At 33.7% G+C, this 12891-nt stretch overlaps 1 protein-coding gene and 1 long non-coding RNA gene across 3 annotated transcripts; both read left to right on the top strand.

Annotated features, from left to right (window-relative positions):
* Positions 1 to 1113: 1113 nt before the first annotated feature.
* LOC143913249 (uncharacterized) lies at positions 1114 to 3930 on the top strand. Of its 2 annotated transcripts, XR_013260697.1 has the most exons (3): positions 1114 to 1346; positions 1470 to 1627; positions 2614 to 3930. It is a non-coding gene; the product is annotated as an uncharacterized LOC143913249 (long non-coding RNA). The 2 variants fall into 2 exon arrangements; XR_013260698.1 differs by lacking the exon at positions 2614 to 3930 and having other exon boundaries at positions 1115 to 1346; positions 1470 to 2440.
* A 2888-nt stretch (positions 3931 to 6818) lies between these two features.
* On the top strand, positions 6819 to 10181 carry LOC143913762 (uncharacterized). The gene is made up of 5 exons (XM_077433746.1): positions 6819 to 7021; positions 7116 to 7367; positions 7461 to 7613; positions 8458 to 8565; positions 9208 to 10181. The coding sequence occupies exons 1-5, from the start codon at positions 6914 to 6916 to the stop codon at positions 9667 to 9669; spliced, it is 1083 nt and encodes a 360-aa protein (XP_077289872.1). The 5' UTR covers positions 6819 to 6913; the 3' UTR covers positions 9670 to 10181.
* Positions 10182 to 12891: the final 2710 nt, after the last annotated feature.

The raw sequence follows: 12891 nt of genomic DNA, 5'->3' as shown, positions 1-12891 counted from the left end.
ACTCTGTCTTCAGCTGTCATAAATAAAACACGTGCATCAACATGCCAGGCGTCTCTTCCATTCATCCTCAATAATATCTAGACTCTAAGTGCATGTAGGCTAAACAGTGGCTACTATTTGGTCTCTTCGCAGAAGTGACCGATACCGTGGAACTGGGTGTCGAGGGAATACATATCCGAGTACGTGACCATAACAATAGGTAAACAAATCGGACGTCGAAGATGTCTTGAGAGACCTGCCCCTTATAAAGCGTGGAGCGTAGAGCCGCACTAATAAACAAATAAAATACATTATTGTTGCGTAGGGGTGGGTGGATGATCCAAGCAAAAGGCCAAAGTCGTATCACAGCATTTATTGGTGATTAAGGAGATACACGCACTGGAAGTGCTCCGTCCAGAATGTCTTGATATCGCCTAAGTACCGCCTTATAATGGATAGGTCGCTCAGGGCATCTTCACGAACTAGATGTGCCACGGAAGTCAGTTCTGTCAGTTCAAATATGGGTTCTGAGAACTCTACCGGAATGCGACCGAGTTACCGCTACCCCCGCTAAGTGCATTCAGGGTATCTCATTGTTAGCCGACTTGTACTTAAGCCTGGAGATAATCCTCGAAACCAATTATAATGGTCACACAGTCTCTGGGATGTTACTCGACGGTGTACGTAACATTATGTTATTCATATCCAAAAAATCTCAAATGAAGCTGTCCTCGGCATGATGGGGAAAGGCAGGCAACTTGTTTCTGTCATCAAGCTGAGAAAGATGGAATACCTCGGATACATGATACGGGGTCCAAAATACGAATTTCTTCGTTTGATAACCATGGGAAAAATAGAAGGGAAGAAATGGATTGGCAGAAAAAGTTGTCTTGGCTTCGAAACATGCGCATGTTGACCGATATGAGCGCCGACGATCTGTTCCGAGCCGTTGAAAACCGATGCGGATATCTTCAAATAATCGACGAGGTGGTTGCCAACGTACGGATGCGGACAGGGCATTAAGAAGAAGAATTGTTTATATCCAAATTAGACAAAGCCTGTCACATGGCTAAAAACAAAAAAATCGTCTAGATTTCGCTTTCATCAAAATAGGAATGGCAGCACTGAAAGCATCAATCAATGTTAACTTTGTTTTGACATTTACATTCCTCTTCACTTGTTCAGTTCAAGGTTAGAGAACGATGGATTGTCGTCTTTGTTTATCCCCTTCTCAAATCTCATCGTCCGTTTCCAACTTTGAGGATACTGAATCTCCGGTGGAATACATTTGGAGCTGCTGTCAGTTACGAGTTGGTTCATACTTTAACTATTTGAAACGCGCCCGCAATATTGATAGAACTATTGAGGTAACTAATTACAGCGGATTTCATTTGCAGCTGAAATAATATGATAGTTTTTCACATATGATATGACTTATATTTCAAAATAATCTGGAATAATTCAATAATTTTGAAAATGTCTGTATTCAGAGCGATGAAATGCTAAATCCGGGTTAACTGAGAATTTTCAGTTGAAATCGGAAAATGTCATACTTGAAGAATTAGATTTGGGGTAAGCGTTGCGACAACACGTCTGCAATTGCCCAGCCAATGACAAATGTGAAACAGCTGTATCAAATACACCAGATGTAAGTGGTTCGAAACGAAATATCTGCTTATATTAAGGTGACCATTCGTATTGATTTTACAGGGACAGTGCTGGTTTTTTTGGGTATCTATCCTGGTAAGTCGTGAGATAAAACCAGTATACTTTTTTATGTAATATATTTTTTTTATCTAATAGATGGATAAATATACAACGTCTTGGGTGAAAATGATGTCTCTTACAAAAATATTGGCAAATTGGTCAAATATTGTTTACATTTATCCAGAGAATAAATGCACCAGCCGAAGGATTTTTTACTTTGATGAACAATATATAGTCCAGTGATAAAACGAAATATGATTTTTTTAAGTGGAATTTTATTTAATTCTCATATAAAGACAATTTAATATATTATCCTTATTAATTCAATTCAGATTCGTGTAAATAGGAGTAAATACTAGTATGAGCTTTTTTAAAATTCAGCACACTTCCAATTAACCCTTTTCAACAAAAATAAAAAATAGTGTGGCCAGAACATTATCCCAATAAACATGTTTCAATAGCAAATACGTACTTTTGACTTTTGATTTGAACTGGACGACTACTTAGAGAGATTTGAAAGCTGAAAAGTACTACAAATGAAAGATAAAATACCCGAATATAGATTCCAATATTCATTTTTAACAGAAAATTGACAGATTTTGAGACATCGACCGAACAACACCAATATATAGAAAAATCACGCGATTTAAAAAACACATATCTCCGAATCTCGAGCCAATCAACATTTTTTATTACCAGATTCGTGTTCACTGGGCATAGATCTATTAGGAAAGTCATATCTCGTCTCTGAACCAAAAAAAAAGTCGTCATTTGTCGAACAGTGTAATTGAAGTATTTAGAAATATGTTTTTGGGAAAAATATCCTGGTTTTGAATTTGGGAAAAATGGTCACCTTAGCTTATATTATGTATAATATTAGATTGCTCATTTCAAGTCTTATAACCAAAAAAACGTTATATTTTGCAGAGTAAGAATGGAAAGAGACAACGAGATTTTGCTGAAAATGTTTACAATTCAACCGTGAATATTAAGAGGGCTGGACAGCAGCGCCTTGTCCATACAAACGTACTATACTTCTCCCTTCCTTAATTATGGCACGAGAGAAATTTTTTTTTAATATGCTATGGATATCCACCATTGGGGTGCATCTATCGTTTTATTTTTTTGATTAATTATTTTTTATATGAGCTAGGAGCCGCCAAACATCTATAAAATCGCCTCTTTTTTACACCCACGAAACGAGTCCAGCGTGCTTATTTAACGGTCGATTTAAAAAAAATACCCCGATAGATGCACAGAAAGTATCTTTCTCATACCGATGAAATTTTTTTAATAAAAATTGGTCCAGTTTTGGAGGAGAAATTAGTAGAATACGAGACCTCGATTTTGTCAATTTAAAATACGTTTTATCTGGTCGAAGCGCAACTGTCGCATTCACTCAATATATATATTGATATATATTGTCGCATTCACTCAATATATATATATATATTGATATATATTGTCGCATTCACTCAATATATACATATACTCAATATATATATCGAAGAAAGGAACGGTAACAAAATTAAGGTTTCAGGTGTACGGCCCTCTTAAGGACCATGCAATGAAATCGAATTCTTCAGAAACAAGTGTTTCAAAACTAGACATAAGAGATTTGTAATAGCATAATGTGCTATTACTGTTTTGATTCATTCATCTGTGTATGTATGTTTGTATATGTTTATTTATATTTATATTCATGGGTATTTGTGTACGTATGTATGTATGTGTATGTATATTTGTGTGTGTCACTGGCGGATCCACGGTGGTGGCTAGAGGTCAATGTTCACCATCCTAGAGGACTATATAATAATTAAAATTCGCATTCGGCGTTTAAAAATGCCTTTTTTGGTCCAAAAAGTAACATTACTGAATCGGGGGTGTGAGCAGACCACTCTGCCCTTCTGGTATAAAATGTTATCATGTGAATAATCAATGTAGCTGATCAATGATCCTTATCCTACACTGGGAATTTCCCACTTTACTGTGTAAAGTCTATTTCCGAGATGACGTTATATTATTATGCCATTATATTATTATACTACAACGGTGCAGTAAATCCTTGCTAATACGAAACACGTGTTGAAACAAATGGTTTTTATATTTCGGAAAAGCATTTCACCAATATTTCGTTCTCATGTTTCGAGAAGTCTACATAGTTCGGTGCTTGGTGTGTTTTCATTGATTCGTTGATATTGTGATTATTTTAAGAATTATTAATATAATATTCGTGAACTGTTCATTGTGTTTTTTTTGGGACTATTGTACATTTTTTTAATGATGAAATCCTATTTTCGAAGAATTCAAGGCGTGTTATTTTTCCTTAATATTATTTTAATTTTTAAATTTTGATATTTATATTACAAATATTGTATGTACGTACGTTTGCATTCTGTTTTTATAACTATAATAAATTGTTAATCTAATTATGTATTTTTTTTAAGAGAAAAATAACAATTTGGTGAAAAATGAAAATCTAGTTCTAATTGTAATTGGTTAGTATTTGAAATTCAACAATTACACAATTAACTTATTTAATTTAAATTTGATCTTGAAGTATAGTTCGAAACTAGAATGTCGATTAAATCATGATCGCAATTAATCAGGAAAAGTTCCTTGTTCATAGTAAAAGAGTTTTTTTGGTGTTTTTTTTATTATAATTTTAATATATACACCAGTTTACTGAAAAAGCTTTAAAATTCAATATAATTTAAAGCATTTGTAATCACTATATAAATATAATAATTTTTATAGAAGTCTTTCATTGTTTTATACATCTAGTGAAGGTATAGGACTTTGCTAAAGTGAAATAACTAATTTCACATGTGTCTAAATCCATCTATTTTAATTTATACTCGTATGTATTCACGATTAAAATTTATATTTATTTTGTAACGAATTGTCAATTTTTTTGAGTCTGATTATATTATATGAAATGTGGTTAAAATATTGTATCCTTAACTTCCTTTTTGTCTAAACATTGATAACTGACAAGCAAGGCTTATCTTTTTACTGTGTATTCTTATGGTTAACAACCTATGGCGCGCGTGCTAAATCAACATTTTCCCAAACTACATACTAGTGGTTCTGGGACTAGACTTCCCAGGACTTTTTCCCGGGATTTTTTGCTGTCTCCAGTTCTGGAACTTGAGACCCGGGCCCGGAAATTCCGGGGACTTGAGATTTTCTAATTTAAAATTTGCGAAATATATATTAAATTTAATTTGTTAAAAATAATATATATGAAACAACTGTTTTTCATTGTGAAAAAACAAGTATTATCAATATATATATGTAGCAGTATGGCTCGGTGGTTGCGTTTATGTTAATCACCGAGAGGTTAGCGGGTTTGATCCCGTGTTAATCTTTAATGCTGCTGGTCAGACTTGGATATTTGTGACTCCAAGTCGATCGTTTCCTATCAGAGTTTGCCAATTTATCTGATTTCATTGTTGAAACGGTTCCTCCATCAAATTGGCAAAAAACCATCCTACCCACTAAGTCACCAATATCTGAATTTGATTTATGTCCAATATGTAAAAATATATGTACATGTCTAAATCCATAAATGTCTCTATGGATTAATTAATTAATAGTTAAGTTTGTGTTCTTCAGCATCAGGAATTCAGCGATTTATTTAATAAAAAATGTTTGTAATTGGGTAGGAAGGCGCATTGGGGTTTACCTGTTAGGCCTTCCTGGTATATAATCTATGTAAATAAATAAATAAAAATGTACATATAAATAAGACGACCAAAAAAGGGTAATTGGATTATTACTCACATTGCGATTGCCCAAAAAAAAAAAACGATTTTTTCCATGGAAATCGCGAATACGGAATATTTGACAATAGAGTTCTCGTTAGTATGATGGACTTTTCGGCTGCCAGATGTTGCATTATAGAGATTTTAGTGACTTTTGGGCGAGCGCTTTGTGACCAATAATCACCGAACCCAAAAAAAAATATCTATGTCAAACTGACGATGACTGCAATTAATCCAATGGAGATTCCATTGAAGAAAGTGACTGCGAGACTGATAATTCTGAAACTAGGAATAGTGTAGTGCGTTTGAAACCAAGCTTCTATGATGCTCTTATGGACACTCGCAAAATTATAAAATTGTTCAGAAAAGGTTAAAAGTATATAAAAAGTGAATTTGGTATTGAACTTATGCTATAGTAAGATGTTAAGACAAGGTAAAGAATAATTTGATACCCACGATAAAACGATTTGTATTAAAAAATCGTTGATTGACTTGAATGTGGGCCATATTTGGAACGAATCGAATATTAAAAACTGTATTAAGCCTATTAAAAACTATTTTTTAAGTACTCGATCTTATAAAGATGGCAGTTGAAAGTCGTCGAGATGCTAATTTATTGACTATATTTAGAAATTATTATTAGCTTTTATTGTAAATGTTCTTTGTGGTTGCGATTGTTGCTGTATTATATGCATATTTACATAAAAAAAATAAACAGATGTATTTAAAAATACGCCTTTTTACAAATCTCCTTCACGTTTCACTTACGATTACAATTCAGGAAAAAATTTGCCCCTTATACGATCGTTTTCATACTTTGCCATATTGCTCATTTTGGTCATCAATATAAGTAAATGGATCCTCCACCATTACGATAGAGATAAAATATCGTTTAACACGCGTTTGAAGTTTGCAAATTTGAAATCTGGGTGACGTCTATGTAGTCTTTAGTTTTATACATAGATGGCGGTAGTAAAAAAACATTTTTATTCAAAATAATAATTTATATATCTTAATATTATATACAAAACTAGAAAAGAGGTTTGTTTTTTAAAAACTTTTTTGTATTAATTAAATTTGATTTAGTAAATTAACACTTTGGCTTTCTTTCACACATAATACCTTGAAAAAAAATTCTATAATTTCATTGATGTAAATTTTGACACAAAACCTCGAGTCAAACCAAGTTCCTGACCACTGAAATAACTTCACATATGAGTGATTAAATTGTGGTTTTCAAATGTAATCAAGTAAACATTCAAACACGTGTGACAAAAAATTGAACTTGGATGTGGATTTTTGTTTGTTTGCCTTTTAAAATTCTACTGATATGAATTTAGAATCCCATTGTACTTTCATTGCATTGCATCTATGTAATATATTCTTTCTTAATTTTGTTTTCACATATCATACTTATAGTATAATCTTTTAGTTTCGTTATAATAAAGAGTCAGTGAACGATGGAGTGCCGATTATGTTTGACAATCACCTCAATTCCAACGTCTATCTCCATCTTTGAGGATTCTGGATCTCTGGTGAAACGTATTTGGAACTGTTGTCACATAGAAGTTGGTTCTGTTGTTAAACTTATAATACTGTTACTATCACTAGAAAAATCTACTCAACCAGAAAGCAACTTAATAATATTAATTTAATTTGCAGATTGAAAAACACGACAATTTGCCAGATATAATATGCCTGATGTGTAAATGCAAAATAGAATTGTTCAATACTTTTAAAAATGCCTGTATTCAGTCTGACAAAATGCTTCAACTAAGATTGAGTGAGAGTTTTCGTATTAAACCGGAAGAGGTTTTTTTAGATGACTTAGATTGGGAGAAAGAGTCACCGATTAATCTTTGTGATTCCTCGACTGATACCAACGATGAAGCGATTGAATCAGATGTCTTAGACGTAAGTAGTTTTATATTTGAAGAAGAAAATTAACCATTAAAGTGTGTTAAATATTCATTTCAAATATTATATAACCATCATTTTATCTTGCAGAGAAATGATAATGTAACTTTTTCAAGGGATTGGACTGAAAGTGCCTACGATTCCATTGTGGATGTCAAAAATGATGCAAATCAAATAAGCAATGTAATGAATTCAAATACTTTAGACACATTAGATGATGCAAATAAGCCATATGGTATATACGTAAGTGGTTTAAATTAAATCATACTTTTTTTTTTACATAGATATATACCAGGAAGGCTTGACAGGAAGACCCCAATGCGCCTTCATAGCCAATTTACTACAAACAATACAGCATTTTTATTACATAAATCACTGTATTTCAAGAAGCTGAAGAGCACGAAATTAACAATTAATTAATTAAGCCATTGATACATTTATGGATTTAGACTTGTACATAATTTTTTACAAATTGTACATACATTAAATATGGGTTTGGTGCAAACGATCGACAAGCGCCAGACAGACTGAACCACAGATTAACTGGATGGCTGCTTTAAACGCAATTCTCGAATGATAGATTGCACATCAGATGACGAGTAACCTTTCGATGTGCACAGGTGCAATTATTAAAATTGAGTTGGATCTTTCTGGCGAGTTTAATAAGGCAAAATTCGGAACTTTGGGTAGATTTCGCTTAGTGTAAGTGCGAGCAGTGCGCACGCATAAGGTACACGTACAGTTAATCTGTGCTTCAGTCTGTCTGGCGCTTGTCGATCGTTTGCACTGCATCGATTAAATACAGAAGATTTGTGACAGCAGATGATTTTTTTGCCAATTTTGAGGAACCGTTTCAACAATGATCAGATAAAATTGGCAAACTCTGATTAGAAACGATCTACTTGGAGTCACTAATATCCAAGTCTCACCAGCAGTATTAAAGATTAGCTCGGGATCGAACCCAATAATCTCTTGGTGCTAAACATAACCGCAACTACTGAGCCATACTGCTGGCTCTATATTGTTTATATAAGAAATTCATGATCTTTATTTGAAGTGTTATAAAATCATTCTACGTATTTTGCAGAGGAATGAGAGAATAACACTTACGAGGGACTTCACTGAAAATATCTATAATTTCACCGTGGACGCAATGAAATGTGCTGATGATGCAAATAAGTCAAATAGATTATACGTAAGTGGTTCAAATGATTAAATATATTTATTATACATCAGTAAATTAATGGTTGTGGCTATTTGCAGGTACTATATCTGCAAATTATTGTCTATTTGCAGGTACTATATCTGCGAATTATTGGCTATTTGCAGGTAATATATCTGCGATAGGCGCAAAGCCTTCTGTGCATGCGCGTGAACTGCCACTGTCAGCGTGTTTAATGTTAAAATTTTGTTTTAAACCTCTTAAAATTTAGTTCGAACTCTTAAAGTGACGTAGAGTAAAAAATATAATCCAAATTAGTTAATATTATTAATTGTTAGAAAATTATTATCATATACAACGTATAATACCTACATACAAGTACAAGCCGCGAACTAAGTAAATGATATAAATCTATTATAATAACGTGCGAAATTTATTTGCCTCATGTATAATGAACGATTGATTAATAAAAAGACTAGAATACATTAAATGTAAGAAATTATAATCCGATTATAAGTTCACGCGCATGCGCAGAAGGCTTTGCGCCTGTCGCAGATATAGTACCTGCAAATAGCCAATAATTCGCAGATATAGTACTTGCAAATAGCCACAACCTAAATTAATTGGTAAAATGAAACTCTGAATTTCAAATGTTGTAACGATTTCATTTTGTAGAGGTATGAAGAGACGACAAGTAATTACACTGGAAATTCAACACATAACTATGAGGCTTTAATTACGAAAAGTCCATATAAAATACATCATGATAAATCTGAATACTTGCATACAATGAATGGAAACGATAATCCGCCAGAACCACTGCCTAAGTTAAAGCTGCCTAGGAAACCTAGAGAGTACAAATGTAAAAGATGTCCGGAACGTTTCAAATCAATTAAGCTAATGGTGGACCATATGAACTGCACTCACATCGGACACGAACCGTTCAAATGTGAATATTGCTTAAAACTGGTCTCTTCCAAGCACAGCTTAATGTCACACGTGAGAACGCACACTAGGCAAGGCCTATTTAAATGTCCTACGTGCTTAAAGGAGTTTGCGTCGAAAGCCAGCTTGGCGAAGCACATCCAAAACCAGAGAGTACAAATGCAGAATCTGTTAAATGTCTTTTACAAATAGATATTACCTTTCGAATCACATTTATTTGCATACGGAGGCGAGGATTGTCCGAAATCGTATGTTTTACTGAGCGGTTTTTAAAATCACATCCAGACCCACCCTGGGTCATTTAATAGCATTTAATAGTGGAGGTGGAATAATCAAACATACTACCATGGGAGAATAAAGGATAAAAATGTGACTTGTGTGTTGTTAGTAAATTGTAATTTAATGACACATAATCATAGTTCATACCATAATGAAATAAGACCGTACGATTGTACATTTTGCTCAAAGTCTTTTTCTACTAGATCCTATCTGAACACTCATTTGCAGATTCATTCTGCGGTAAGAGTGAGATTGAATATATAGATACAAATGTGATGTATGTTCATCATCGTTTTTATGTAATGATGATCTCAAAAAGCACATAAAGCAACTCAATAGTGGACAATCTTATATTTGTTGTAATTTGTTTAGACGTCAAAAAATAATAAATAAAAGTTTAATAAATGTTGCATTCATTTCTATGTATGTTTGTGTGTTCTTATATAAAATTATAACCATTCTAAATGTATATATTAAAAAAAAAACACTTTCATTGTTATATAAAAATTCAACAATAATATTTACTATTAAAAATTATTATTTTGAATAAAAACACCAATTTTTTTTTTACTACCGCCATCTATGTATAAAATTAATGACTACCAAATGTCACTGAGATTAAAAATCTTCGGACCTGAAATGCTTTTTAAACGATATTTTATCTCTATCGTGATGGCGGAGGATCCATTTACTTATATTAATGACCAAAATGAGCAATATGGCTAAGTATGAAAACGATCGGATAAGAGGCAAACTTTTTCCTGAATTGTAATCGTAAGTGAAACGTAAAGGAGGTATGTAATAATAAAAATCAAAGAATGTTATCAATTTTCTTTAGAATATAGCATATTTGATGATTTACAACTCTTTTATAGCATCTCACATTTTTACAATAATATTTGGTAGACTTTTAAAATACATCAAACTGAACTAAAACTATGTTTTTCATTTAGTAGTTTTTGGTCCCAATTGGAACAGTTGGTTGCTGTGTATCAGTGACAGTCCAGAATCGATTTTCGAAACTCAAGCTCAAGCCAAACCACTTGTACAATCAAAATAGTTGCGCAAAAAATGGTACAGTCGCTCAAGCATGCTTGTACAAAATTATTGATCATGCATGCTTGTCAAGCATGCAGAAATTTACATGTGTAATTACCTCAAGTCGAGTTTTTGTGGATGATTTTAAAGAAATATCACTATTGTGCAATTTGCCTTCCCACAATTTGCCCACTGCATTACTACAATGAACTGGGAACACCATTCCTTAATCGGCCTCGAAGACGTGCCGTGCCGTTCCATCTAGTGTGTTTTCACCTTAAATTATCGTATTCGTCCACCTGTGGCAGAGAAATGTTATAATAATAGAAGGGCCCCTACGAATAAATAATTGTTGTCAATATTACGCGGTACGTCTGTATAAATACGCTATAACGCATGGAATACAATCGGATCAATTTACTAATAATGTATCCCATGTTGTTTATTATGCAATTTTTACCGATGCTTGCCCATCTTGCGAGTAATATAAACAAACAGAGAAGATTTTATCGGACATACATCGAGCACCAACCATCAAATACGACTGAAGGTCTGTTCATACTTAACAGCACTGCACGACTCCGTTTCAAATATGTCATTTTATTACATTTCTATTCATATCTACCTACACGTCGCGGTCACGTCACGTTTACAGCAATTTGGCCAGGTGCAAGGCAAAATCGGCTTACTTATACATTAGAGGCCATGACGATACGGCGCAATATTGCTTATGTCGTATTGTCGAGTACTTGCAATATGAATGCATACACGTGCATTCGTAGCTACGCGTCAGAATACAAGTCAGCAAAAATGTTTCGACGTTTATCGAACGAAAAATTATGTATAATCGCGTTGTTGTTGGAAGAAGAAGCTCAAGAAGGCAATAAAAAAGCACGGAGGCGTTTTGATGTGCATCCCATGTTAAAAGATAGAAAAACCGAAGGAGAGTTTCGGACACTGTATAAGGAGCTTGTGGATGATGGACAAAATTTTTTTAAATATTTCCGTAAAAAATTATTATTTTTTTAAATATTTGCGCCAAAACCATGTCGAAAGATTGAACAGCTGTCAACTGTCACTATCGATAATTGGTTCAAAACAGCAAAGCGGCAGACTCATGGCACGTAATTCGCGTGTATATTTCCACGACGGCCAAAAAAACGGATACGATACGTTGACGGATGTTGCTGTAAGGTATGAACAGGAAATGTCGGGTACTGCTGTAAGCCTGCCGTGGCGTAAACGTGACGGTTGGTATGAATATACCCATACAAAATGTACCAAAGAATACTTTTCGTACGGCCGGATACCTTCTGAAGTCGGTACGTGCTGACTAGGTATGAACAGACCTTGAAGCTAAAATTATTTAGGATTGTCTGTGGACAATCTTCACTTGACAACAATATGACGCCTAAAGCCACTTCTATTATTATAACATTTCTCTGACCTGTGGTGTATAATGTGTCAAATTAAGATTTAATTATCAATCGATGTGAAGTCGACAGCTACTCCATATTTGTTATTCCAGTGAATGAGGCTTGTTGTAGATGAGCAACGAATGATTATGTTGGTGCAGAAGTGAGACAAAGACGGCACTCCATTTTGTCTGCCAGTTTGTTGGTGTTTAATGTTATTGCAACCTATGGAACTTAACATTCATGGACACCAATAGCTTAGAGTTTGTGTTTTTTTATTTAGCAAAACAAAATAAAGGAAATATTCAAATTATTGATTTCTGCAATAGTCATTGATCACCTATATTTTAAAATTTAAAAATAAGAATTCTTTAATATTACTGAGTAACACTATAGTTGTTGCCCACCTGATAATATTGATAATATGGCGATATAACTATGGGAACTAGTCTTATTGTGAAGGTCTTCTTCACCACCAGTCCGCCATGTATTGTAGACAGATTCGTCTGTGTTCGGTATTAATACAACTATATGTTGAATGTGGTATTTATTTGGTAGTAACACGTATACACAAGTATGGTTAATTGTTGGTAAAAGTATGTCGTTCAGCGGTCTCTGGATATGGTAGAGTGTCGCTGGCTCGGCATTCAGCTATGTTCAGAAGGTCTCTGGATGCGGCAGT

This window comes from Arctopsyche grandis, chromosome 6 (genome assembly GCF_051622035.1).
Source record: "Arctopsyche grandis isolate Sample6627 chromosome 6, ASM5162203v2, whole genome shotgun sequence".
Lineage (NCBI taxonomy): Eukaryota > Metazoa > Arthropoda > Insecta > Trichoptera > Hydropsychidae > Arctopsyche > Arctopsyche grandis.
The sequence above is the reverse complement of the archived record's forward strand: the minus strand, read 5'-3'. Positions and strand labels throughout refer to the sequence as shown.

Coding starts and splice junctions, on each gene's coding strand:
- LOC143913762 (XM_077433746.1), top strand. CDS start 6,914: ATGGAGTGCCGATTATGTTTGACAATCACCTCAATTCCAACGTCTATC. Junction 7,368..7,460: donor TTGAATCAGATGTCTTAGAC/GTAAGTAGTTTT, acceptor TTTATCTTGCAG/AGAAATGATAATGTAACTTT. Junction 7,614..8,457: donor ATAAGCCATATGGTATATAC/GTAAGTGGTTTA, acceptor CGTATTTTGCAG/AGGAATGAGAGAATAACACT.